Source organism: Podarcis tiliguerta (genome assembly GCF_965153285.1).
Source record: "Podarcis tiliguerta genome assembly, chromosome: 7".
Taxonomy (NCBI): Eukaryota; Metazoa; Chordata; class Lepidosauria; order Squamata; family Lacertidae; genus Podarcis; species Podarcis tiliguerta.
This window is the reverse complement of record NC_139540.1, coordinates 23,064,239-23,088,636: the sequence shown is the minus strand read 5'-3', so window position 1 is coordinate 23,088,636 and position 24,398 is coordinate 23,064,239. Positions and strand designations below refer to the sequence as shown.

Genomic DNA, 24,398 nt, shown 5'->3' with positions numbered 1-24,398 from the left:
TTAACAGCTGGATTAAGTAACCTCTATTGAAACGCAGTATCTATGGGCAAGCTTGCCTTCTAATGTTTACTAATCATGACATATACATGGAAGAATCTGAATATGAAGCAAGAAAGTTAACAGTGGCCTTGACTTTTTATGCATACATTGTTAAATGACGTTTTCAGTCCCATTCTGGACTGATGGCTCTCAAGAGCATTATGTTTCCCCTAATTGCTCGTATGTGACTGACATTCTGTCTTTTGTTTATTTCTAGCTAATGCTAAAATCCACCAGGGTTAAGTGCACGATTATTGTATTCTAATGTTGAATGAATTATCTCCGCTAGAGTGTCCAAAGATGTGACATCACTTTGGATCTGCACTGTTTTATGGACTACTCTAAGATGACATCACTACAACATGTTCCTGTTTTCCGAAAAAACAACTAGTAAAAATCTTAACTTCTCTTACCACAGGTATTTTGCATGGAGCTGGACTTTCTCAGCATCCCAAACAGCGTTATCCTCCAAGCGATCAACATGCTGAGCAGGCACCAAACAGCCACGTCAAATACGTCTGGTAAAATTATTGAGACACTTGCTCATTTTTCTGTCCACATTGTTGATTAATAGATTTTGGCCCGTGGTCAAGTTAACAGGCTATTGGCCTAGGAAGAGGTTGAGTTACAACAGTTTATTTAGGAACGCTAAGCAGAGTTACTGCACAGAGGCCCATTTTGCAAATGATAAGCGGTTGATCTCCTTTGAGCTTTGTAACTCCGATGCTACTCTGTGTTTGTTTATCTAAGCTTTTACTTAGTTGCCTTTGCAGTGGACCCAAGTTCTGCACATTTCCAGAAATAGCTGCTGGTTTCTGCTCTGTGTTTGGTTCCAGCTTCTTGGGGTGGATTCTCCACGGGGAAAAGAAATGAGTTGGAAAAAGAGAATGCAATTATGAGCATCGATTAGGTCAGCTTTGCTGCAGATGATTAAGGAGTTTTGATAATGTTACAAAATAAGCATGACATCCTTTTGATTTAAAACTGAAATGGGATTTGCAAAAACTGTGGTGCTTAGTATCCTTCCAGCTTGCTGTGATTCTTTTTATATATTTTTTAATGGCAGCTTCACTGAGAAACGATGCAATTGACCGTATCCTTTGAGCACAAGTTCCTAATCTTGAATTATTCTTTTAACAGGAAAATGCTTCAGTCTCTAGGGAGGCCAGAGGCCCACATGGCCTTGGATGTGGTCATTGTGAGTGGATCAGGCCAAGAACACGAAGGATGTTTGCTGCTTACCTCAGAGGTGCTGTTTGTGGTTAGTGTCAGTGAAGACACACAGCAACAGGCATTTCCAGTGACAGAAATCGAATGTCTACAAGACAGCGAACAAAGCAACCTGCTGAAGGTGCAGCTCAAGCAGCAAAGAGTCCCTTCTGATTTGGAGGTAAAGCTTCCTAAACACCGATTTGTAGCCTTTATTTAAATTTGCAGCATGAGTGCTGTACATTTCAATAAATCTGCGTTGTCTCATTTCAGGCAGATGGAGTAAGAGAGAGATTGTCTGAACAGCAGTACAACAGACTTTTGGACTACATCACAAAATCATCGTATCACTTTGTTCCCAGCACTTTATCTGCGCAAACCACAGCACAAGTGGTAGCTGCCGAACCCATTCCGACAACAGTTAAGACTTACCAGTACCTTGTTGATCCTGTTTTTGCCCAAGTATTCATCAGTAAATTTACTATGGTAAAAAATAAAGCCTTGAGAAAGGGATTTAATTGAGAACACCCAGTGGCAAGACTTGTTTTCAATTTTTAAAGTAACATCTATGCAGTTGCCTAATGTGAACTTTTAATTTCACATTGTGTCAAACACATGTGTTTAAACTTTGTGGGCTGGTGTAGTAAAGTAGCACTTAAAAAACAAACAAACCCACAATAGTCTTATTTTTTGCCCAGCCTATATGAAATGTGCTGATTCTCGATCTCTGTGCATGAGGCAAAAATTCAGGAAATATTAGTGATGCAAACCTTGTTATAAGCTAAGCTGTCTAGTAAAGGGAAATGTAGCAGCCCTATAGAATGACAGTGAACACATTCAGTCCATTCTTTTAACTGGAAATCAGACAGGCAAGGGTAAGCAAAACTCTGCATGTTGCAGTGTTCTTGTCCCAGAATGAATATCCGTGTTCTCTGTGTCCTATTTTAGGGTCTGCCAGTTTCTATTATAAGCAGAGTTTATAACTCAGCTGTAAAAACTAGCTCAGGGCTGAAACTTTTACCCTAAGTTTTCCATCCAATAGCAAAACATTTCCTCCCACTCCAACTGAAAGCATTGAAGTGGCTGTTTTAAGTTACTAGTGACAGCTGGGTTTTAGCACTGCTCTAACCTTATAATAGCCTTCTTTATTTGACTGAAATTCTGCAGGACTTTGGTCCTTAATATAAACTAGTGCCTTTGTGTAGTTTGGAGAGCAAAATGGTAACTACGGCATTAATTTATTTTTGAAACTTCCTGTCTGTAGTAATCTTATTCCCCAGTCAGATTTTTCTTAAGACTTTTGAATGTATATGATGTTGTGGATTGTTGGGCAATACATAATTATGCAAGGTACGTCATCTCTTATTATTGTGGGACCAGTAATATGCATCGTATCAATTTTAGGAGTGGTGTTCAGTCAAGTGTACCAAAAAAAACTAGACAAAACTCAGTCTCCAATCCAAGCTGCATTACTCAGAGGTCAGTCCCACTGTAAGTAGTATGATTTACTGCCAAGGATATTGTTTAGGGTTGTTCTGTCAGTCTTGTTACACATTTCAACCTAAATGCTAATTGTATGCATTAACTAATCCTGAGGCCTATATCTGTGCTCTTCAAAGAGTTTATGTAATTTGAATATTTTATTCTTGGTCTCAAACTTACCTATCCAATATTTAAAGGTTAAGAAATGGAGATTTAAAACTAACAAATGTTAGTTTTACTATATCTCTGTGGATACGATTTAATGAAGATAGATGAATCTTGTACTAAAACGATCTAGGAACTGAACAATCTGGAAGCAAATAGATCATTCCTTTCAACATCTTTGTCACTACTTTCTACACTGAAAAACTCACTTTAATTGGGAAGGACTTGTTAAACCATAAAACTAAATTCCAGTAGTTTGGGGTTCTGCTCCTAATACTGTCCCTATTGTGTTTGAGAAGCCTTATCTAAACCACTGCATAGAGAACAATTAAAATTATGACTGATGGGGACTCAATCCCATATTGGGGCTATGAGTCACATCACATTTACATTTAGCCTGATTTGATGGCCTCCCACACCCTTAAAGGAGCTCCCATTTGATTGTCTGTGGAGTTCTCCTTGCACATTTAGGATTTTAGTGTTTTGATTGAGTTTTGTTATAGGCAATTCAAATTCTGTTTTCCTCTTTTATTTTAGAAAAATCACTGTTGCCATAAGAGCTATTATATTTGTGGATTGCAATGGGATCAGCAGACTTAGGTTTGAGAAAATCTATTTAATGTGGGTTCTTAGCTATTATCTGTTTCTGCTTCAAAACTTTTGTTCCAAATGATACTCCTGGCTCAACCTCTCAGGGCAAGAACTCAACATTATTCTGTGGAGATTCTTCCTATACAGCAAAACTATGCCCAAGACAGGAACTAAAATGAAACCAAGTCATTACCGTAATAATGATCTATTTTTGTTGTTGTTGACATCTCCTTTGCATTCTTGGTACAAACTACAAGAACATTTTGATTTAAATGCTTCTCTTGTAACCCACTTTGCTATGAGTTACTTCTGGAAGCCATTTTTCTTATTTATTGATCACGATGAGCGTGAAGTGAACACAGCCATTGTTAACATCTCATATGTTGACTTGTCAAACTGGTCATTGTTTACCTTTGAAAATGTATACATTTTATTCTTGAATCTTTTATGGGAAATAAAGAGTTATATTGCCAGTGTTGCATGCTGACTGCATATATTAGAACAAATTTATTCAAGGAAAACAATTTTTGTGACCCACACACAGATAGCTGAGGCAGGCAGGCAAGCCACCATATTGGTTTACAGGACTTTTTACGACTCATCTTTGAGTGAACTGAACTATTCAAATTATTTTAGCACGTTCCCTCCAAAAACACCTTTCTTCCTGTCGCCCAATTCCTGCAGACACAAAGGAATGGTGGGAGGCACCAACAGGGCAACCTCTCAAGGGAAGATGGCTGGGAGGCAGGGTCAGAAGCTGAAAAGGTAACAGAGTTTAGTGAGCAGGCAGAGGCTGTAGCAGAGAGTCAGCCTGGTGAAGAAGTTATACTGTCTCTTCCTCCTGCTGCAGCAAGCTCCCCTCCCCACTGGGTTCCCAGGACCCGAAACCTGGGAGAGGAGACTTAAGTCACCTGTGGACTTTCAGTCTGTACAACTGCCTCATAGAGGCAAGACCTACTGAGAAGAGTTGCTGTGCTCATTAAGCCTGGTGCTCCTGAGCAGGCCTTATTTCTTCTAATAAAGAGTTAACTTCACTAACAGTGACTTACTGCTAGCTGGCTCACTGACACACGCAGTCCTTGCTTACGATGACAGCATAATTTTGCTGCAGCTACACTACTTCTATCAAGAAGCTGCTTGAAATGAATAGTGCCTTTCCATGGTCCCTGCACAACCCTGAAGCAAAACACAACTTTTATAGGAATTTTCCAAAATCTATCTACGCTGCCCCAAATGTTCAGTGAAGCGACAAATTAATCCCCACAATTCTGCAAGCATTTTGGTCCATCCTCTGTAGACCAGTTTAAAGTAGTACCTCATATGCTCTCACTGATGGCAAAACTACTCTTTAGAATAGAGTTTCATTAGTTTTAATGGTTTCAACCTAGTCCTGCAGTTTATCTATATGAATAACACAATCACCCATCAAAAGGTTGCTGCTTGTGATCTTTTGAGCTGCCTATAAAATCTTCACATAAAGTAGGATGCCAAATTAAGCCATCTGTATTGTATTTTCAAGCTTGTAAATTCAAATCCCGATAGCAAAACATCTACTTCAAATGGACCATTAACATCAACACTTTGTATATATACACATTCTCCAAAACCATTCACTCTAGTAAGCTACTTAGTAACTTCTTCGTTGATTCAAAACACAAAGTTGCAGTAACAAGGGACTTTCAGAATTTCCAGGCACTAGACTCTTGCCTTAAATTAGGGAATACATTTTTACTGGCATTTTTACATCAGTATTTGGAAGACCTCTAATGGACAAACTCACTCACACACTGTTCCATTAAACATCAGCTGGAGAGCTGTGTACCGCTGGAAGCAACACTATAGGATGCTAGCGGACAAAGTTCAAGAGTGTGCAAGAATACAAGAACTAAGGAAAGCTAAATGATCATTAAGCCAGTCACGATGAGATGTTTTAAGGACTTACTGGGAATATCTGAAAATACAATTACAGAAGTTGGCTGCTAGTTGTACAAACTAGACAGATATTAGGGGGAACATAAAGGCTGGCATGCCTGTGAAAACAGATGTCAAGCCTGCACAATACAGATACTGCTATGTCTGCAGATGTGCATCCTTATCCACAACTAATCACACAACTACGTATATCCTCCCTTATAGTAAGGCAAATTGTTAACTGATCTTTGCTGAAGCATGTTCTAGTACCCCCTGGGTATTTAATCAGCTTTTTTAGAGGCAGGTGTGCCCATTATGGACCTAGCAATCATCCAACACAGCCCGGCCTAGACCTCTCTTCCTGCCTGGCTCCTTTAGAGCAGTGGTGGCCAAACTTGACCCTCCACTGTTTTTGGACTACAACTCCCATTATCCCTAGCTAACAGGACCAGTGGCCAGGGATGATGGGAACTGTAGTCCCCAAACAGCTGGAGGGCTAAGTTTGGCCACCACTGCTTTAGAGCAACAATGACCTGCAGCCCTATAAAGTTGCCGAACTACAGCTCCTATCTTCCTATCAACGATGCTGGCTGAAGTCCAACATCTGGAAGGCCGCATACTCCCCACACCTTAGAGAGACAAGTGTTAATAAACAAAAGACCAGGATAAACCAGATAGAAGGCTTTTGTTCTCAATCTCCCTACCCAGTTTCAGTGAAAGGAAGATGTAATTAATCAAACATCGAATCCAGCAGATTTTTCCTCTCATTCATTCTCCAAAAGCTTTCTAAGAAAACTTGAAATGATGACTGGCAGCTAGTACCTCAACAATAGTACATAAGGGGAGGGGGGAGAAACAATAGTACATAAGCATTCTGGAACAGATATTACTACCTCCTCGCTATCCAGTTTGAAATAAGTCCAAACGTCACTTAACTGAAGTACTTAATTTAATGATCAACGTTACAGCATGATCAACACCAAAGTGGATCACAAGGAATAGTTCACTGAAACAGTGATGTTCAGTTGTCAGGTATCCGGAGAGGAGAGTCTGAAAAGGAAGAAACAACCAGTTATAAAATGAATCTGTTTTTAATCTCAAGGCCACTTATGCAAAGGTTTTTGTCTAAAATGAGCAACAGGATGCTTTCACCTATATATTTACGCCCCATGAAAACCAGTATTGTGTAACAGATATAGGAGTTTACAGACCAAGTTGGACAAACCAATGTGAACAGAGACAAACATGTAATACACATATGCAGATAAACACCTCACTGCAGGCATGGTTAACAGTTCTACCACTAGGGGGCTTTGAATAAAACAGGTTTTGAAAAGTGGGTAAGAAGGCAAAAGCAGCAATACAGCATAGGTATTCCAGAAAAGAGGTCAAATATTTAAAAAAGTAAGGGGGCTAGGCTAAGGGACAGGGAAAGATAGCAGGCCCCATCACGGGGACTGAAAAGACAATATATAAATGTTTCTATAAATAAATAGGTTCAGATGAGTAAGTCTTTAGTAGAGATGCAATCAAACACAAAAGCTAAAAAGTAGAACATTGCAGGGCTATCAATTGATAATAAGTACATAAGATGGGTCTGGTGGATACAGAGCTAAGACAAAACATCCACCATACCTAGTCAAAAAGTAATATTCTTCTGCCAAGGTTAGACAACGGAAGGTTTTCAGATACCTACTCATGATCATTTGGGTGGTGCACTTTCAAACACCCCAGCTTTTCTCATGGCCTCAAACTCCTTCATGGCATCATAGGTTTTATAGAACTCAGCATATGCTCTTTTCCTTGGTTCAGCCACACCAAACTAAAGAGAAAGAGATAAGACCGCAAGTTATTACTGGAAAAAGTTGCATCCTCTCACTAAGACAGTCTTAATAAAAGAACTAACTCACAAGCAAGTTATTACTGGAAAAAGTTGCATCCTCTCACTAAGACAGTCTTAATAAAAGAACTAACTCACAAACTAACTTCTTAATGCACCACATTCTGACCTTGTATCCAGCTGCACATCCCATCGAAAAAAGGAAAGCCACTACAATGTGTTTTCTTAGACGACTGGCCAGGAGGCCTCTCATCTGGGGCTTGGGTAGCAAAGCAGCAGACATGGTGATGTTTTCTCCTAAAAAAGGCAAATCAAAGAAAATTTAGCAAGGGCGTGCTGTCACAAAAGCATCTCTACGACCAACAGTGAAAAGCAGCAGCAACAAAGATGTGGTTATTCAAATCTCTAAACCCTATGCAGCTGAGCCAAGCTTCATAGGCAAGGAAGTCACTTATATAGCTCCCCAAATTACTCAGAAATTCCTGTTTCTTAGATTTTCAATAAATATCTAATGAGGCATCCATAGAAGCTCTACAACCTTTATCACTTCAATAATATGTCTTACCTGTAGACTTAATTTTAGCCTTACACTTTTGGATGCAAGGCATCATTTGCCCACACAATAGGAACAAATGGGTGTGTCGTGCAGGGGGAAGACCAAGGGCGATTAAGCAGCCTTTTTTATTTATTTATAGGATTTATAACCCTTTTCAGCCAAAAAGACTCCCAGAGTGGCTTACATACAGTCAGTTAAAATAAGACAGTCCATGCCCACAGGCTTGCAATGTAAAAAAACACAATATACAAGGGGAAAGGGACAGTGACAGAAGGAACTCAAACTCAGGCACCAATTATTAAACATTTGTTGTTATAGTGACCACTAGGCTCCATTCGGGTAGGATGGTGCCTGATGGAGCTAAGCTCTTGACCAAACTGATGGAACAAACTGCGCTTCCTATTTCCCCCCCAGAGGCAGTCTGATGGAGTGCCTTCCCACGTAAGTAACAGTTGAGAGATGCAGCCTAACAGAGCTGGCCAATCACAGCAGAGCTTATGGGAGAGCTCTGCTTCCCATCTCTCCCACTAATAGAATGACTGCTTCCAAATGAGAGTTGAGGGAGGAGGCCTGATGGAGCTGGCTATATACAAGCTATCCCAGTTATGGTTCATAGAGGACAAAAAGTTACCGTGTCTGCCCTGTTTAACCATCATTTTGCATCTGGTTCCACCCCCAAAGACATTACAGATACCTTGGTTTTCAAACAGCTTAGTTCTTGAACATTTTAGCTCCCAAACGCTGCAAACCCGGAAGTGACTGTTCCGGTTTGTGAACTATTTTTGGAAGCTGAACATCTGATGGGGCTTCCACAGCTTCCAATTGACTACAGGAGCTTCCTGGAGTCAATCAGAACCAACGCTTTGGTTTCCAAACATTTTGGAAGTCGAACAGACTTCCAGAACAGATTCTGTTTGACTTCCAAGGTACGACTGTATTTTATGCTCTGTTGCTAAAGGTGCCTTCAGTATCCTAATTCTGGACACATTTTCTTACAATATTGTACATGCTGTGTCATATGGAAACATAACACCTGAGAGCAGCACTCGAAATTAACCACTCGCCAGCTGTTTTCTGTAACACAGGAGCACCACCTAGTGACCAAGTTTAGATTTCCAGTCACATAGTTTGTAACCGGCTGTGCGGGAGAACCACAGCATCAGTTTTCCCTTTCTGCCTGACCCCAGGAAGCCTTTTGATACGCTAAAAGGTTGTGGTTTGCAAGCAAACAGATAAACAATTGGGGGGGGGAGCAGCAGGAGAGATCCAGCTGTTTTGCCTCTGGTCACAGAAAAACAGATAAATTGGTGCAAATTCTATAAATTAGAATCTTTTAGAAACGGAAGTGGAGCCCATTTGTATGAACTTTTAAGTGCAAGTGATGCCAGTAAATCCTAGTTATCAATATGGAACGGTTATCTCTTTTTTTCTTTTTAAGTGCAAACATTCCCCACAGACTTCCTCTCATCCACACTCAGTTCATACACTACGGCTGCAATGGTAATTTGGGATGGGGGCAAAGCAACAAAGAAACTAATGGTCTTGAAAGAGTGGAGCATCACCTACTTTTTAAAGATTTGCATGAGTGCTCCTGTACCATTTACAGGGAAGTGCTTTACAGAAATTAAAACATTAGAACTTTGAAAATAATCACATTACATGAGCACGAATGGAGAAAATGTCCCTCACTGGTAGCTCTATCTATCACAGAAACTGTGGCTTTGCAAACTGAAAAATAGAGTTTCAACCCAGTGAGAGCAAGTGTGTGTAGTAGATTGTCTGTAGGACCAGGACCTGGGAGAGCTGGGTTCAAATCCCCACACTATGTTACTGTCCTATACATGTCTAAACTTAAGTCTCACTGTTAACCTCTGTATGACTTGTTTTGCTGTGGCTAGTTATAACCCTCCAAACACCACAAATTACAAAAAAAGACCAAATAAATTATCTATGAAAAAATAAATAGAAAGTGCTGTTGCACTGAGGGGAAGGGTGATTAGCCATTGTTTTTGCACCTGTAACCCAGGTTCCACAAGCCGTGTAGGCAGTTTCTAACACTGCTAGGAGTGATGTGCCAACGTGAGGAGCAGGTGCATAGAAAATGCAGTCACACCTCAGAGCTGCCAACTCTGAATAACGTAAACCTAATGTCTTGGATGCTAACGAAGAGCTCTTTCCTCTCCTACTTTTGGGGCCCATGCAAGTTTCTTTTGCCAGTCTTGACTTTTCTACTTGACTCACTCATGGTTCACAGTGGATCAATATTCCACTGATAATAGCTTTCCTCTGAGTAGATGAAAGGAATGTTTGCAAACATTTCATAGCATCACAGCAGCTTAGTCAATGACAGTCTACAGATGAGTTTGGCTTCAGCCAACCAGATACAAAACTATTCAGTGGGCTATATCCGTAAATATGGAACCTGATGAGCTCTACATTTTAGTAAGCAAACTAAACCTCTTCCAACAGTTCCAATTCACATAATATTTACTTATTTTTATCCACACATCTTTGCCCAATAAATAAGATTCTCAAGGGTTGAAAGAACTTAGACCAACCCAGCCTCCAACAAGAACCCGTGTAAAACACGATCAGGTTTTTGCCAAGTTCTTTCAGCTACTACAGATCAGCTTACCTCAATGAAGCTAGCTATGTTTAAAGACTCCTCCATGCCAGAGATATCAAGCTGGATCATCTGCAGGTCTTTGCATTTGATAACGATGGTGCCAACAAAACATTTTTCAATGGAAAAACCATTGAAAACCTTTACCCTATGCCCTGCCAGGCTTATGCTGGCAGGGTGGGAGAATGGTCCATTTTCTGTTTTAACTTTTTTCCTTTTACGCTTAAGTTTCCACTCCCATTAAAAACAGTGGTAGGGAAAGCAGAGGGAGAGATTTAGTCACACTCAAAAGCATCTCTAAGTTTCTCGCTGGGCTGCAGATTGAAGCCACTTGCTGGAATGCCCCATTTTTAGCTCTTCTGATGTCACAGTTTTGACAATAGTTGGGCCAGGACTTTGGAAGAGCCAAAGGTGGCTGGGAGGCAAACTCCAACTTCTGACATCAGAGGAATAGATCTGATGTATCTGACGCCCTCACATATAACTGCATCCTAACTATCACATGATCATATAATTACATTACACAATTGTGCCCTAGAAGAGTTGGTCATGGAACCGACCAATCCTTGACCTGGTGCAAGATGTAACTGTTGTCTAACCAATTGGGAGCAGTGGCCATAGTACCATTAAATTAAATATACATGGATATGGCCAAGAAAATCCAACATGGCCACATCAGACTTCAACAGAGGAAACTTCCCAAAAATGAGAGGTGTGGTAAAAAGGAAGTTGAAAGGCAGACTCAAGGTCAAACCACTTCAACATGCTTGAAAGTTAAAATTACTTAAATATGACTGTAGCAGAAGAGTGGCTAGAGAGGCAGTTGATACCTTGGATGACAACTGAGCCAAAGGTATGCTAAAGGAGATTGCAGAGAAGTGGAATGTCTTCACAGCAGAAGTTATAGGGCAGAACTCTGTTCCTCAGGTAACTTTTGCAGGAAGGAAGTATGAGGAACTGAGGCATATAGTAGTGATGAGGGATGAAGTTCTAGGCCTAATAATAATACAAAAACTGACTAATAACCAGGTCTGGATAGCATCAACCTGAGAGCTCTCAAAGGTGAGCAGCAGTTGCAGCCTTGGTGGCTTTTTAGTTTAGAGAAAATGTGCACGAGAGGTGGTATGACTAATGAAAACAGTGGATAGAGAAAGGTTTCTGTCTCTCATAACACAAAAAACACAAAAAATCATGGATATTCAATGAGGCTGAATTCATTCAGGGCAGATAAAGGGAAGTACTTCACACAGTACACAGTAAAACTGTAGAATTCACTCCCACAGGAGGTAGTGATGGCCATCAACTTGAATGGATTTAAATGAGGATAGGGAAGTTCATAGAGGTAAGGGCTCTCAGGAAACTGCAGGATGAGAGTGCATAGGCATCATGTTGGTCACACTGAGAATGGGATACTGAAATAGGCCAGTGGCCTGATCCAGAAGGCTCTTAAGTGCAATTTTAACCTGCTCTTCCTGTTTCATTCAATGTGGTGTACATGGTCCCACTCCCCTTTATCCTCAATGTTCACCCTAGGAAATAAGGTGGGCTAACTTAAAAAGACTGGCCAGGCCCAAGGTCACCCAGTAAACTTTGTGGTTCAGGGTGGAACTAAAGTCAAGTCTCCCAACGTTATCTACCACACCGTATGGACAATTTATATATATATACTCAGTTTTACGCACAAGCCTAAAAAATGGAGGGCCCCGACAAACTACCAGTTAGCTACTCAAAGATTAGTTTCATGCTTTGGGGAACCAGCACAGCTCAACACAATTCTTTTCCATTCACAATTTTGTTAAAGGGATTTGCGACCGCAAGTGCCCATGTTCCAGCAGACGGCGACTAAGAATTTACTCCTACAGCTTTCAGCATTTTCCTAGGCTACAGAATTGTGAGGGCGTGATACATACATACATACACACCCACACCCACACCCCATGAAGGCCTGCAGCCTCCTCTTTCTTTTTAAAAATGTAACACTGTCTCTCCATGCACACACATGCTGCACACATGTATGGAGAGGGGAACAAAAGCGACGAGGAGCCGATTTCTCGCCTTGGGCCTCCTAAGGGCAAGTGTGCGCGCGCCTGTTCAGGTGATAAATTAAGTCCCCGAAGGCCTTCAGAGGCTCCGCCCCGCCTGGGCGTCTGGTAGCCAAGCAGCTGGCCTCCCGTCCACCTGAGGAGCCTAATTTCGAGCAGTTCACCACTGACGCGACTCCAGCACGTCCATTGCGAGGAAGTGGGAGGGCGGCGAACAACTCCTGCCCGGGCCAGGGGCAGCTTCCTTGCCTGGTGGAGGGGTGGGCGCAGCTGCCCTCACAAGCACCTCCCGTTAGCGCCATTGCGACGGGACGCCCCCCCCCCCCAGGGCAACAAGGCCGAGGAGAGAGGAGACGGGCCTGGCCGCAGGGAAGCCAAGGACCAAGGCCCAAGCCTCCCCCTCAGGCGCTTCTTCGTCCCTTCCCCTCCTCCGAATCCAAGACAGCCAAGTCCTCCGCGCCCCCCCCCCCACCACCAACGGCCTAACGGTCGCACCGAGAACGCGCCGCTCTCTGGAACGCGCGGGAGGAGGGGGAGGGCTGAGGAAACAGGCACGGGCGGGCGGGCCCACCAACCAACCCCCTGCAAAGCACTCACGTCTCACGGAAAGCGCTGGAACCGCAAGGTCCTCCTCGCACACGCAAGTATCCTGCGCTGTCCTTCCTCGTTCACCTTCCGAACCGCAGCTCCCGCCTGCGCACGCGCGTTACGATAGACGGCTACGGGAAGGAGCACGGGTCAAATTTAATAGGGCGCGGAAGGCGCGAAGGTCTCTCCTCCCGCAGTCTGATTCTGCGTGTTTATATTTGACTTCCTTCAGTAATGTTTTGTTCTGGGTTGTTTTATTTGATGTTTTAATGTGTTGTAAACCAGGTTGAGATTTTTTTTTTTTTTAAGGCATAGAAATGAAATGAATAATAATAATCACAGAATCGTAGAATTGCGGCGTTGGGATTCCCCGGACTCATCTATTCCAACCCCCAGCCTTCTGTGTAATAGCCACACACAGTGACCCAGAAAGACTTGGGCTAGCAACTCTTCCATCGTGTTTGTTATAATAGCCACTGCTTCATATTAAATTGAAAAATAAATCTAGCTGTGAATGTGTCACAATCAAAATCAGATTTCTTCTTCTTACTGTCTGAGCCCAACTCTTGCTTTAGGACCAACGGATGTCAGGCCCAAGACAGTATACCACCATTATGAATCTGGGATGTTAAAGTGGCCATTAAATAAAATTATCAAAATTGTATCAAAGTTAGAGACATATCTGTTAAGATTTGTTGATTCAACACCACAAATACTATGCAGTAATACAGTTCTAGTAACAGCACACTACAAATCTGCCATCTCACATTTGTGTGATTCTTCTTATTTTCCAGTGATACCAATTAATTTTTCTATTACTAAACTTGTGTGCTATATCCACAACATTTTTGGGTCACTTCTAGACTAATAGTATATTGCGCAAACCTCCTGATTTGTTTACACAACATTTGTGCAGAGGTTATACGATATGGCCATCACATGGTTGTTATCCTCTTATTTTTTAACTGCCTAAAGTTCATTTTCTTCCTTTTTTTCCTTTTTCTTGGAAGCAATTGCACGAAAGCACTATTTAGCTGTTCCCATTTATTGCAGGCTGCCCACTTTGTGGTAGGTTATGAAGATGCACTCTTTATTGTGCATACAGCATGTACCTGGATGTGCAAAAGTGAGACAGTCTGAAAGCACCCCTGGTGCCATGGTTCAGTTTTAAGATTTAGATAACTCTTATCTAAATCTAGACAAGGTTCCAATTTACAAACCTCCAGTGAATCAAGCTTTTTAAAGCTTAGACTATACTTGGCATCAGTGTTTTCATTGCAAAATGGCCTGTTTCTACTTTATTGTTTCGTTAGAAAAGAATCTAATTAAGAAATAGGGGATCTCATGTTTCTTCTGCGTTGACATGTTTGAGCTTAGTGATTAACAGAACTGGCAATAGATAGCAGCGTAAACAATCCCACTTAAACGTATTTTGATTAAATGAATTTGGTGCACATTTTCGCAAAGCACATTTGGCCATGTTCAGCATGGTACGCTCTGTATCCATAATGGAAAAAATTGTGGCGGCCTCCAATTCCCACCCCCAAGCAGAAGGTATGCAATTGCTACAATTCATAGCCTCCCATCCCGGTATTAATTAGCTTGTCTCACCAACCCGAGCTGTAATATATATAAATGAAATTCTAGAAAGGCATCGGCAAGAACAAGATGTTGAAGCCAAATGGAAAACATGAACCAATAAAAAGGCTGAGCTAGTAGAGGGGCAAGCTTAGCCTTTGAAGTTGTTTCAAGTACTGCATGCTTTAATTTTGGGGTAATCGTATGACGATAGATACAAACAAGAAATGCAGGAACAGCTTTTGTAACTTTGGGGCCAACTGGAGACAAATCAATGTGTTGAAGGTTACCAACAATTGCCACAGCCATTGAAAGCATTAGTTATTGTTTAGTTGGATTTTTAATCACTGGCTTGAAAAAGATTTGTGAAGGTGGCGTGAGCACAAATTTCCAGTGCCAGCACTTTTTAAAAATAGGGGTAAAGCACCACAGTTCTTAAGAACCTAGAGAAAGAGATGATCTTAGTAGTTTGGCAAACAATAAGAAGCCTGCATTTCTTCATATCTGATGTTTACATTGACTTGTTCAACTTAATGGACCTGTTTGGGGTTAATTTACCATGGCAATAAATTAATGATGAGTGCTCAAGAAACATGTAAGTTGCTTGCCATCATTATTTTAGGTCACACTCTTTTGGGTTATGGTTATGTGGTTTTAAAACATTATTATTATTATTATTATTATTATTATTATTATTATTATTACTTTTTAAAGAAAAATGGTGCTGGTACTCACCATGAAATTGTTACAGTAAGTGCCACATTTTTAACATTTGGGGGGGGGGGAGGTGCTGGTACTGTGTACCCTTGAGGACCCCCAGAAAAAAACACTGATGATGATGATCATCCCCCCCAAGCTTCACCCTAAGGTGAAGGGGCAGGTTGCATCAAGTGAAACAAAATATTAAAAACAGTATTAAACAACTTAACAATCACAGAAATTAGGTGGATTATTGTTGTTGCTGCTGTTACTATTAAATGCTATATCACCTGGTGTCCCCATGGCCACTCACTGAGCCCCACTGAGTTGTGGGTGTAATAACTCTTCCCAAGCATCCCCAAATTCGGTCAACTGGGAGTGGGAGACTGGCTTGGCATGATGTGTTTTTTACGTTTACACAGGGCACCAGAAAAACAAGTCAAAGCTATCCCCTTCCCAGAAGAAAATCCTTTATATATAAAAAATGCTGTTCATCTTCTTAGATTAGCCAGTGCCAACCTGATGCCCACCAGATGTTTTGAGCTACAACTCCCATCAGCTCCAGCCAGCACAGCTTTTAGAGCAAAGATGGTAAACCTTTGGCCCTTCAATTGTTAGACTACAGCTCTCATCAGCCCCAGCTAGCATGGCCAACAGCCAGAGATTAGAGGAGTCCAACATCTGGAGGGCCCCAGGTCTACCATCCTTGCCTCAGAGGCTCAGCACTCTTTTGCTGTACTGATCCAGTATTGGGCCCTTGTCTAGTCCCCCCCCCCTTTATTTTTCCACATACAAAGCACTCTCCAGCCTCCTTCTCAACCTCTGCATCCTGCTCTGGCAGCAACAGCGGATTGCTTAATGAAGTTTTTGCTTTCACTCGGTTTAATTATTTGAGGGCTGTGTGCTCCCTGATCTATCCCAGTTTCCCCCAAATATATGTTTTTATTAATAGTGGGGGGTGTCCCTCCCCATTTTAACAACATTATAAAAGAAGAGTGAATGAGAACAGCTTTAAAAAGTGTTTATAGGGTTAGAAAATACAAGGTTTGCCAGGTGTGTAAGCTTCAAAGCATACTACTGTGGTATGTTTTTACATAAGATCAGACTAGAATGATTTAGGCCTACCTAACAGAAGGTTCTCCATTTACAGAATAAATGAAAGGGTGCCATTTTGCATTTAAAAAGGATCTGGTTGGCCAAATCTCTGGATGAGTGTACTTTGTGAGTCAGTTTTTCCATTTGAAGAGAGGACTCCTAGATAGCGTTGATAGTATAAATGTAAAGGGAAAGTGCCATGCCTTTCCAGTGCCTCAGAAATTTCCAAATGTGCAGCAAGGATGAGCCAATGTGATAAAGATCTGTAGGAAGCATATTTTTTAGCTCTTCTGGGAAGATGCCCAGTTGAGATGGCCTAGGAACTGGGCAAATGGTTTGGCCTGCTGTTTTGTTGATTGCTTGATACGCCTAATCCAAGAATTTAAAGATTACCTCACGAGCCCACATGTGATAGAAGAATCTTTCAGTTCTTCTGCAACCCCACCAAGCATAGTGAAGAATGAATGGTGGAGTTTAACAGTGAAATGACAAGAACAAAGCATGAGTTTTAAAAACATTTCTGAATTTCTACCCAGCTTTTTTAAACAAAGGGATAAAGAGCAATGTTTATTCCCACACCCCGATATATTACTTGAAGATTACATTAGGTTAGGATCCTTATCTCTCCCTGATCATGCACTAAACTCTTAGCTAGATGCCATCTTGGCTTCCCTGTTAATAATTTACCTTGGACACCCAAAAATCACTCCTGTCTGGGGGCAGAGGTTCCCAAGGAGGTGTCATGGCAGCCTATATAGCTTTGGATATGACTGAGCTACCTCAAGAGGCAGTTATGGGGGGAAGGGGGGAAGCAGGTTTTTTGCCTCCCTCTCCCACCATATTTGAAAGTACCAGATACGAAAAAAGAATTTGTTCTAATAAACAGTATAAACACCAAACAAGCCACATGCTAGCGCTTTCTGTTAATATAACATTCTAAAATGGGCTTAACGTTGCATCAGAGAAATTGAAAAGCTTGTTAGAACTGCATTCTGTTATTGCAGCTGCAGAAGTATTTGATCCATGCTAGGGATCATTTGGTAAGGGACTGAAAATAAAAGTGCCAATATAATAACTCCACTATATAAATCTATGGTGCGACTGCATTTGAAATACTGTATACAGCTCTGCTCACCTCACTTCAAAAGGGATACAGTGGTACCTTGGTAGTCGAACAGTTTGGCTCCCGAACAAATCAGTTCCCAAATGCCACAAACCCAGAAGTCAGTGTCCTGGGTTGCAAACGTTTTCCAGAAGCCAAACATCCAACGCGGCTTCCGCTTGAGTGCAGGAAGCTCCTGCAGCCAATCGGAAGCCACGCCTTGGTTTTCGAACCGTTTCGGACTCCCGGAACGGCTTAAATTCGAGAACCAAAGTACCACTGTATTGTGGAGTTGGAAATGGTTCAGAAAAGAGCAACGAAAATGGTCAAGGGGATGGAGCAACTTTCCTTTAATGAAAGGTTACAACATTTGGCACTTTTCAGTTTGGAGAAAAGGTGAGTAAGGACTTGAACACAATTTATTGACAGCTGCACGAATTATGATAGCTAGGAAGTGGAAGGGGCAAGCAGAATATGAAACGGAAGAATGGTATAAAGAGGTGTGGGATATATCAATGATAAATTAACACGTGCCATTAAGGTTAGACGGGGTATATACAGGAGAAATGATTTTGAGGAGATCTGCAAGGTGTTTTGTAGAATTTGTATTGTTAAAACGGAAACGGATCAAACCACTGCATGAGGTGTTGAAATTTTGGGAGGTTGGATAGTTACAATGGAATGGTCTCAGTCGTCGGGTGCACATTTTTATTCTTATTTATTTATGATTATTACTTTGTCAAAATAAACTAATTAAATTTAATAAAAAAATTTAAAAGGTGATTAAGAGGAGCTATGATAGAAGTACCCAGTTACTTAAATGTACTGTGTATCCCACATGTAATCTTACCCCACTAACAAAGTCACGGAAAGGATGAAGTGAAGATATTGCTAATACTGGATCTAAAGGGGAAAAGAATCATTGTTCATTCAAATGCACATTAAAGACAATGCAAAATTTTGCAGATGTGGGAAATGCAAATAGCAATTTAAGAGCTGCTTGTAGAAACTGCTTAGGTAAACAGACAACTTAGATTAGCAGAATGACCTAGCATCAGGTATCATTGAGAGAACTGTCAGCAAAGTGCAATGCATTAAGAACATTTAATAAGAAAGAACTGATTACCAAACGTTTGATTCTTCTCGACATCCACCTCTGCTCCTGCAAACACTTTTTAAAAAAACCAGTGCATCAAAACACATAAAAAATACAACTAGGTAATAGTAATATTTCATGGCATTAACATAAAACCATTTCTTTAAATAGTCACAAAGAGTGAGATCAAATGGTGTCCGTTCACTGATCTCTGGAATTAGTGCAGAGTGCAATCAGTGCAGAGTAAGAGGGAAGTTTCAGCAGTACCCCCTGCAGCTGTGCACCCACCAGAAACTGCACCACGGGGCCCCCAGTCTTCTGAAGCAGATTTGGGGAGGCACAGAGGGCTGCATGGGGGAAGAATGAATTGTCCAAGGAGGGGCTGGTAACTCGGTGGTAAAGAATCTGCTTTGCATGCAAAAGACCCCAGGTTCAATCCCTGGCATCTCCAGGCAGGGGTGGGAGAGAATCCCATCTGAAACTCTAGACAGCTGCTGCCTGTCAGTGTAGGTACCGTATTTTTCGCTCTATAGGATGCACCGGACCAAAAGACACACCTAGTTTTTAGAGGGGAAAATCAAGGGGGGGGGAATATTTCCCCACACCCCAAAGAGCAAAGACGCCAAGACAGCCAGCGGGATCCATCCCGCTGGCTGTCTTGGCTTCTGCCATAGCCGCGCAACCTCTCCAGCCGGGAGCTAAACCTCTCCAGCGAGGCTAAAGAAGCCGAGGCAGTGAGTGCGATCCATCCCGCTCGCTGCCTTGGCTTCTTCTTTAGCCTTGCGCAGCCTCTCCTGGCTGGAGAGGCTGCGCACAGCTATGGCAATTCCTCCACCTCCCACAAAAGCCCACAGGAGCCGCACACCCTTTAAGGAGCGCGTGGCTGCTGCAGGCTTTTCTACGAGGAGGGAGAAGGGACTGACTGGCCTGTGGGAAAAGCCCACAAGAGTCACGTGAAGCTTGTTTGCGGCTCTTGGGGGCTTTTCCTGCTTGCCTCCTCCCAGCATTCGCTCCATAGGACGCACAGACTTTTCCCCTTAGTTTTTAAGAGGGAAAAGTGCGTCCTATGAAGCGAAAAATAGAGTAATTCTGAGCTAGTTGGACCAGTGGCCAGACTCAGTATAATGGAGCTTCCAATGATCCTCTGTACCAAACATTGCCATTCAATAAATCTGTTAGTCTTTAGGTGCAATAATGCTGTTTTTTATTTTAAATAGCCACTTGGGAACAAATAAATGGGGCAGGATCAGAAGTAGAACACTTTTTCAAGTTCAATTGATTTGCAGGGAAGAGACTTGAGGTCATGATAAACTTTCTCATTAAAATCAATTGTATTCAAAAGTGTTTAACTTGGCTGGATCATAACTTGGCCCAACTGTTAGCTGGATATATGAACATCAACATCAATTTGTGAAGTATTCTGGAAGACTTAATGTTGGTAAAGGAATGAATGAATTACAGTCAGTCGTGCAAAATTCTACCTATGCAGCAAAGCAATCCCAGCTCCTTTATGACAGGCAAATAAGACATTCAGTTACACCACCTCCATCAAGACCACAAGGGAAACAAGTCATTTAACTGAATGGGTGGATATAATTCTGAAAGGCTGGATAGCATTCATATGACATTTTATCCTCTCTGACATGTATCTGGATAATATCCTTCATACAACAAGTCCACCTAGTATGACTCAGAACAGAGCTACCAATTAATATATACAGCAGGATCTTTAGTTATTAAGTTCTTCAAAATACAGTAGACAACATGGAAGAATGAACTGGTGGACATTTGGACATGGGTAAACCAAACGCTGGGAGTGTAGATAATTTTAGATTGTACTTTTTTATTGTAAAAATAAAAAAAGGAAGCTACCTAGAAGGCTCTTTAATATATGATGTTGACCCATTGCTACTGTAATTTCTACTGAGAAAGGAAATGATCCTGATTGCAGTTGTTTATCACATGCCTAAGGAAGCAGTCTGCCAAGAGATGGATCTGAACCAAATTATCAGTAGCAAAATTGTTCATCATTTAACTGGAATGGTGAAAAGGGAAGGAATATCTAATACGTGTGGGTCCTCCCACCCCACCTCACATCACCTGTAACCTATAGAAAGAATAGGCTGTAGCTTTAAAACCAGTATGATAAACACCAGCACAGACCTTACAAGGAATTACAGTCCCTCAGGAATCTTCACATAGTGAGTTTTTCATATATTTCTAGCATTTGCTGAGCAACGGCCTCTGTCCTTAGGATAGCTCTTTCTACTGATACTCCAACATGCCAGAAAGCAATAGTAAGTGCCTTGATTTTGCTTGTATCTTGATAATCAGATTAAGAATAGTACTAACAGACCCTCTTGCTAATATCATTCCCAACCATCAGCAGACTCACAAGCCATCTGGATCCCTCCCCCTTTGGCTCTGAGCTGCACCAAGATTTATATTTCAAAGGGAACTTGAGCATGGATAGTTATCTTTAACCAAGGCTGTTAGTCCATATAATTTAGTATTGTCTACACTGACTAGCAATGAGCATTTCCCTACCTGGAAATACCAGGGATCTAATCAAGGAACTTTTCCATGCAAAGCATCTGTTGAACTATAGCCATTCCCTTACACATACTTCATACAGTTGTGTTGATGGACAAAATCTCCATCCCAAAAGGGGGGGGGGGGACTGTAGTACATAATAGACAATAAATAAGGCCAGTGCCCCCCTTGCCACTGAAGGAACCGGGGTACAAGCAAGTTGCCCACAATAGTTTATTTCTGCACTGGACTGCTCCCAGAGTAGCAGCAAATCCATCATGTCTTCATCACATTCCACACTTAAAGTTTTGGAGTTCCTGGGCAGGGGGAAACAAACCAGAGCATTAATACAACGTGAAATAAAAGGTGACTCAAACCTGTAAGGAAGAAAAGTAGCAAATAATTTAGGAGCTTATGCACTTGTGATTAAAAAAAACTCTAGGCAAAAAATGTTTATACCTATTTTGATCCCTTAGCTAATGCTAAGAAGTGCATTCTTTCCATCAAATACCGGTGGCAGAGACTGAATGTGAGACCCTGGAATACCATTGAGCTTTATTTCCTAATCCTACAATAACGCCACATATTGGCCTTGAAAAGTTACATTGCACTTTTTGCACTGGGGAATCTATGGCCCACTCAAAGCTGCTGGATTCTAAATCCCATCAGCCCCAACCAGCATTGGTCAGTGGTCAGGGGTGATGGGAACTCCAGTCAAGCAAAACATATGGAGGGTCACAGGTCCCCCAATTTAGGTAATTCACAACTCAGTACTATAGAGATGATCTTATTTGAATTATAGAGCTTAGAAATATGTCTACTCAAACTGGAATGAGTTTGCATGTTTTCATGTTTATTGTGCACAGATATGGTGAAAGATATTATAAATTGCTGATTGCCATCTTTAGCACAGAGAAAAATAACACCTCTCAAGAACATGGTCTATCTGGTGGAAGAAAACTGATTTTCTGCAACAGCTTGATCCTATGTGTGATTACTTAGAATAAGTACCACTTTTAAACAAACAAAGAAAGAAAGAAACTGACTTAAGTAAACATTTGTACACTGAACCAAGGGGGTTTAAATATCGAATAGAAGAATATGCATTGTAGCAGAGAAAGCAATCTGATTCAACACGTGTTCACTCTCAAGAAAGCCCCACTGAATTCCATTTGACTTTCTCCCCAGTTAATGTGCACAATATTGCAGTCCTACAGCCTAATGCAATGCATGTCTATTTGGGATTGTCCTATTCTGCTCAGTGGGGTTTACTTGCAGGTGGGTGTTCACAGGGATGCAGCCAAAGAGCCCAAAGGGGTAAATGAAATCAGTGGAAATGCTAAGTGCATGCCTAAGTACACCCCACTGAGACCAATGGGGGCTTAACTTTGGGCTGGGTAACACCCTCAGAGTGTGAAAATACTAATATTTGTGAACAGGAACCCTGCTGTGTTGGCATGACGCCACTGTGCAGAAGACAGACTAAATCCCCAATGCCAGTGTTTCTTGTGAAAGTGGACTTTGGCAAAGCAAAAGGTGAAGGAAGCAAGCACAGCAGGAGCAGCTTCTCCACAGGGCAGGCAGAATGACAAGAGCATGAAGTCAGAGCAGCACAGATAATGATGGCGATGATGATGATAATGATAATAAATTATTATTATTATTATTATTATTATTATTATTATTATTATTATTATTATTATTATTATTATTATTTTATACCCTGCCCATCTGGCTACGTTTTCCCACCCACTCTTGGTGGATTCCAACAAAATGTTAAAATACAATAGTCCGTCAAACATTAACAGCTTCCCTAAACAGGGCTGCCTTCAGATGTCTTCTAAAAGTCTGGTAGTTGTTTTTCTCTTTGACATCTGGTGGGATGGTGTTCCACAGGGTGGGTGCCACTATTGAAAAGGCCCTCTGCCTGGTTCCCTGTAACTTGGTTTCTAGCAGCGAGGGAATTGCCAGAAGGCACACGGCACTGGACCTCAGTGTCTGGGCTAAACGATGGAGGTGGAGACGCTCCTTCTGGACCGAGGCCGTTTAGGGCTTTAAAGGTCAGCACCAACACTTTGAATTGTGCTTGGAAACGTACTGGGAGCCAATGTAGGTCTTTCAAGACTAGTGTTATGTGGTCTCAACAGCCGTTCCCAGTCGCCAGTCTAGCTGTCACATTCTGGATTAGTTGTAGTTTCCGGGTCACCTTCAAAGGTAGCCCCACATAGAGCGCATTGCAGTAGTCCAAGCGAGAGTTAACTAGAACATGCACCACTCTGGCGAGACAGATGGAGGCACAGAAAGTGTTGGTGGACAGGCTGCAGCTGTACCTGGGCTTTCATTGCCAGTCTGCAAATACAACTTAAGGCTGCATCAAGCTATTGCTCCATCAAGCTCAGCGCTGTGTAGCAGCTCTCCATGGTTTTGGACAGAGGGACCCTCACAGCCCCAGTGAGATGTCAGAGATTGAACCTAGGATGTTCTGCATGCAAACCAGCTGCTCTACCACTAAACTATGGCCCTTCCCATAACTTGGGCAAGTCACGTATGCAACAAGACAAAGGTAACTTAATGAAACACCAAGGCGATTAGCAAGGTATTGGTCCATAAAGCATGCAAAACAGCTACAACATTTGAGATATATATCTACTTCCTACAACAGCCTTCCCTAGTCTGAGGCCTTCCAGATGACATCTCTGGCTTGAGTATCACCTAAGAGCATCAACAGTATTTCAGTTTGTTTAAAGTAGCATTAGCAAAACACAGTTTACTGAGCATCTGATGATATCACACAGTTCAAACAGGAGAATTACGACCCCACCCCCCTTGAAACCTACTTTCACTGTCTTTGGGATTTAATGGACGATGTTTCACAAAAGCAGAGCTGTAAGTTGTTGTGATCATGGGTTTTTCTGACGGATCGCTCTTCAGCGTGAGAAGGTTTGAGAGCTCTGAATGCCAAAGAAAGAAAGAAAGAAAATCCGAAAACTGCAGGAAAAGCACATAACGTTTCAAGCAATGCAGCATTGAGAAATGCTGCTCTGTTTTATAGCTAGCCCAGCAGAATACATGGAAGGCAACTGTTGTCGTGATCTGTAGGACAAACAGTGAGATACTCTAGCAAAATTACAAATGGGGTGGGTGGGTATAAGCTGGGAGTACTAGACTGTACTTGGGTACAGTACCAGAATAACATCTGTACTTTCTTGCACGATATATGCTACATCTTGACCCTCTCTTGTACAAGCAG

General features: G+C 41.8%; 3 protein-coding genes across 11 annotated transcripts in view; 1 reads left to right on the top strand and 2 right to left on the bottom strand.

The window, feature by feature from the left end:
• The window catches only part of VPS13B (vacuolar protein sorting 13 homolog B), a 382,518-nt gene extending 378,559 nt beyond the window's left edge, over positions 1-3,959 (top strand). For all 7 annotated transcript variants that reach the window (XM_083450859.1, XM_083450860.1, XM_083450858.1 and 4 more), the window contains exons 60-62: positions 458-560; positions 1,180-1,429; positions 1,522-3,959. In XM_083450859.1, coding sequence (XP_083306985.1) covers positions 458-560; positions 1,180-1,429; positions 1,522-1,770 — 602 coding nt within the window. In that variant the 3' untranslated portion in view covers positions 1,771-3,959. The remainder of the gene's footprint in view (positions 1-457; positions 561-1,179; positions 1,430-1,521) is intronic.
• A 2,369-nt stretch (positions 3,960-6,328) lies between these two features.
• Positions 6,329-13,205, bottom strand: COX6C (cytochrome c oxidase subunit 6C). Of its 3 annotated transcripts, none has more exons than XM_083451490.1 (4): positions 13,056-13,205; positions 7,407-7,534; positions 7,094-7,219; positions 6,329-6,447 (listed from the first exon to the last, which is right to left on the bottom strand). In XM_083451490.1, exons 2-3 carry the CDS (start codon positions 7,518-7,520, stop codon positions 7,100-7,102), a joined length of 234 nt encoding a protein of 77 aa, XP_083307616.1. In that variant the 5' UTR covers positions 7,521-7,534; positions 13,056-13,205; the 3' UTR covers positions 6,329-6,447; positions 7,094-7,099. The 3 variants fall into 3 exon arrangements, with proteins under 3 accessions (XP_083307616.1, XP_083307618.1, XP_083307617.1); XM_083451492.1 differs by having other exon boundaries at positions 13,063-13,179; XM_083451491.1 differs by lacking the exon at positions 13,056-13,205 and adding an exon at positions 11,247-11,380.
• Positions 13,206-21,368: 8,163 nt separating this feature from the next.
• RGS22 (regulator of G protein signaling 22) overlaps positions 21,369-24,398 on the bottom strand; it is a 72,498-nt gene continuing 69,468 nt past the window's right edge. Inside the window, exons 27-28 of the mRNA XM_083450802.1 lie at positions 23,986-24,099; positions 21,369-21,465 (exon numbers count right to left, since the gene is read on the bottom strand). Coding sequence (XP_083306928.1) covers positions 21,449-21,465; positions 23,986-24,099 — 131 coding nt within the window. The 3' untranslated portion in view covers positions 21,369-21,448. The remainder of the gene's footprint in view (positions 21,466-23,985; positions 24,100-24,398) is intronic.

Coding starts and splice junctions, on each gene's coding strand:
- COX6C (XM_083451490.1), bottom strand. CDS start 7,520: ATGTCTGCTGCTTTGCTACCCAAGCCCCAGATGAGAGGCCTCCTGGCC. Junction 7,220..7,406: donor GATGTGCAGCTGGATACAAG/GTCAGAATGTGG, acceptor CTTTCTCTTTAG/TTTGGTGTGGCTGAACCAAG.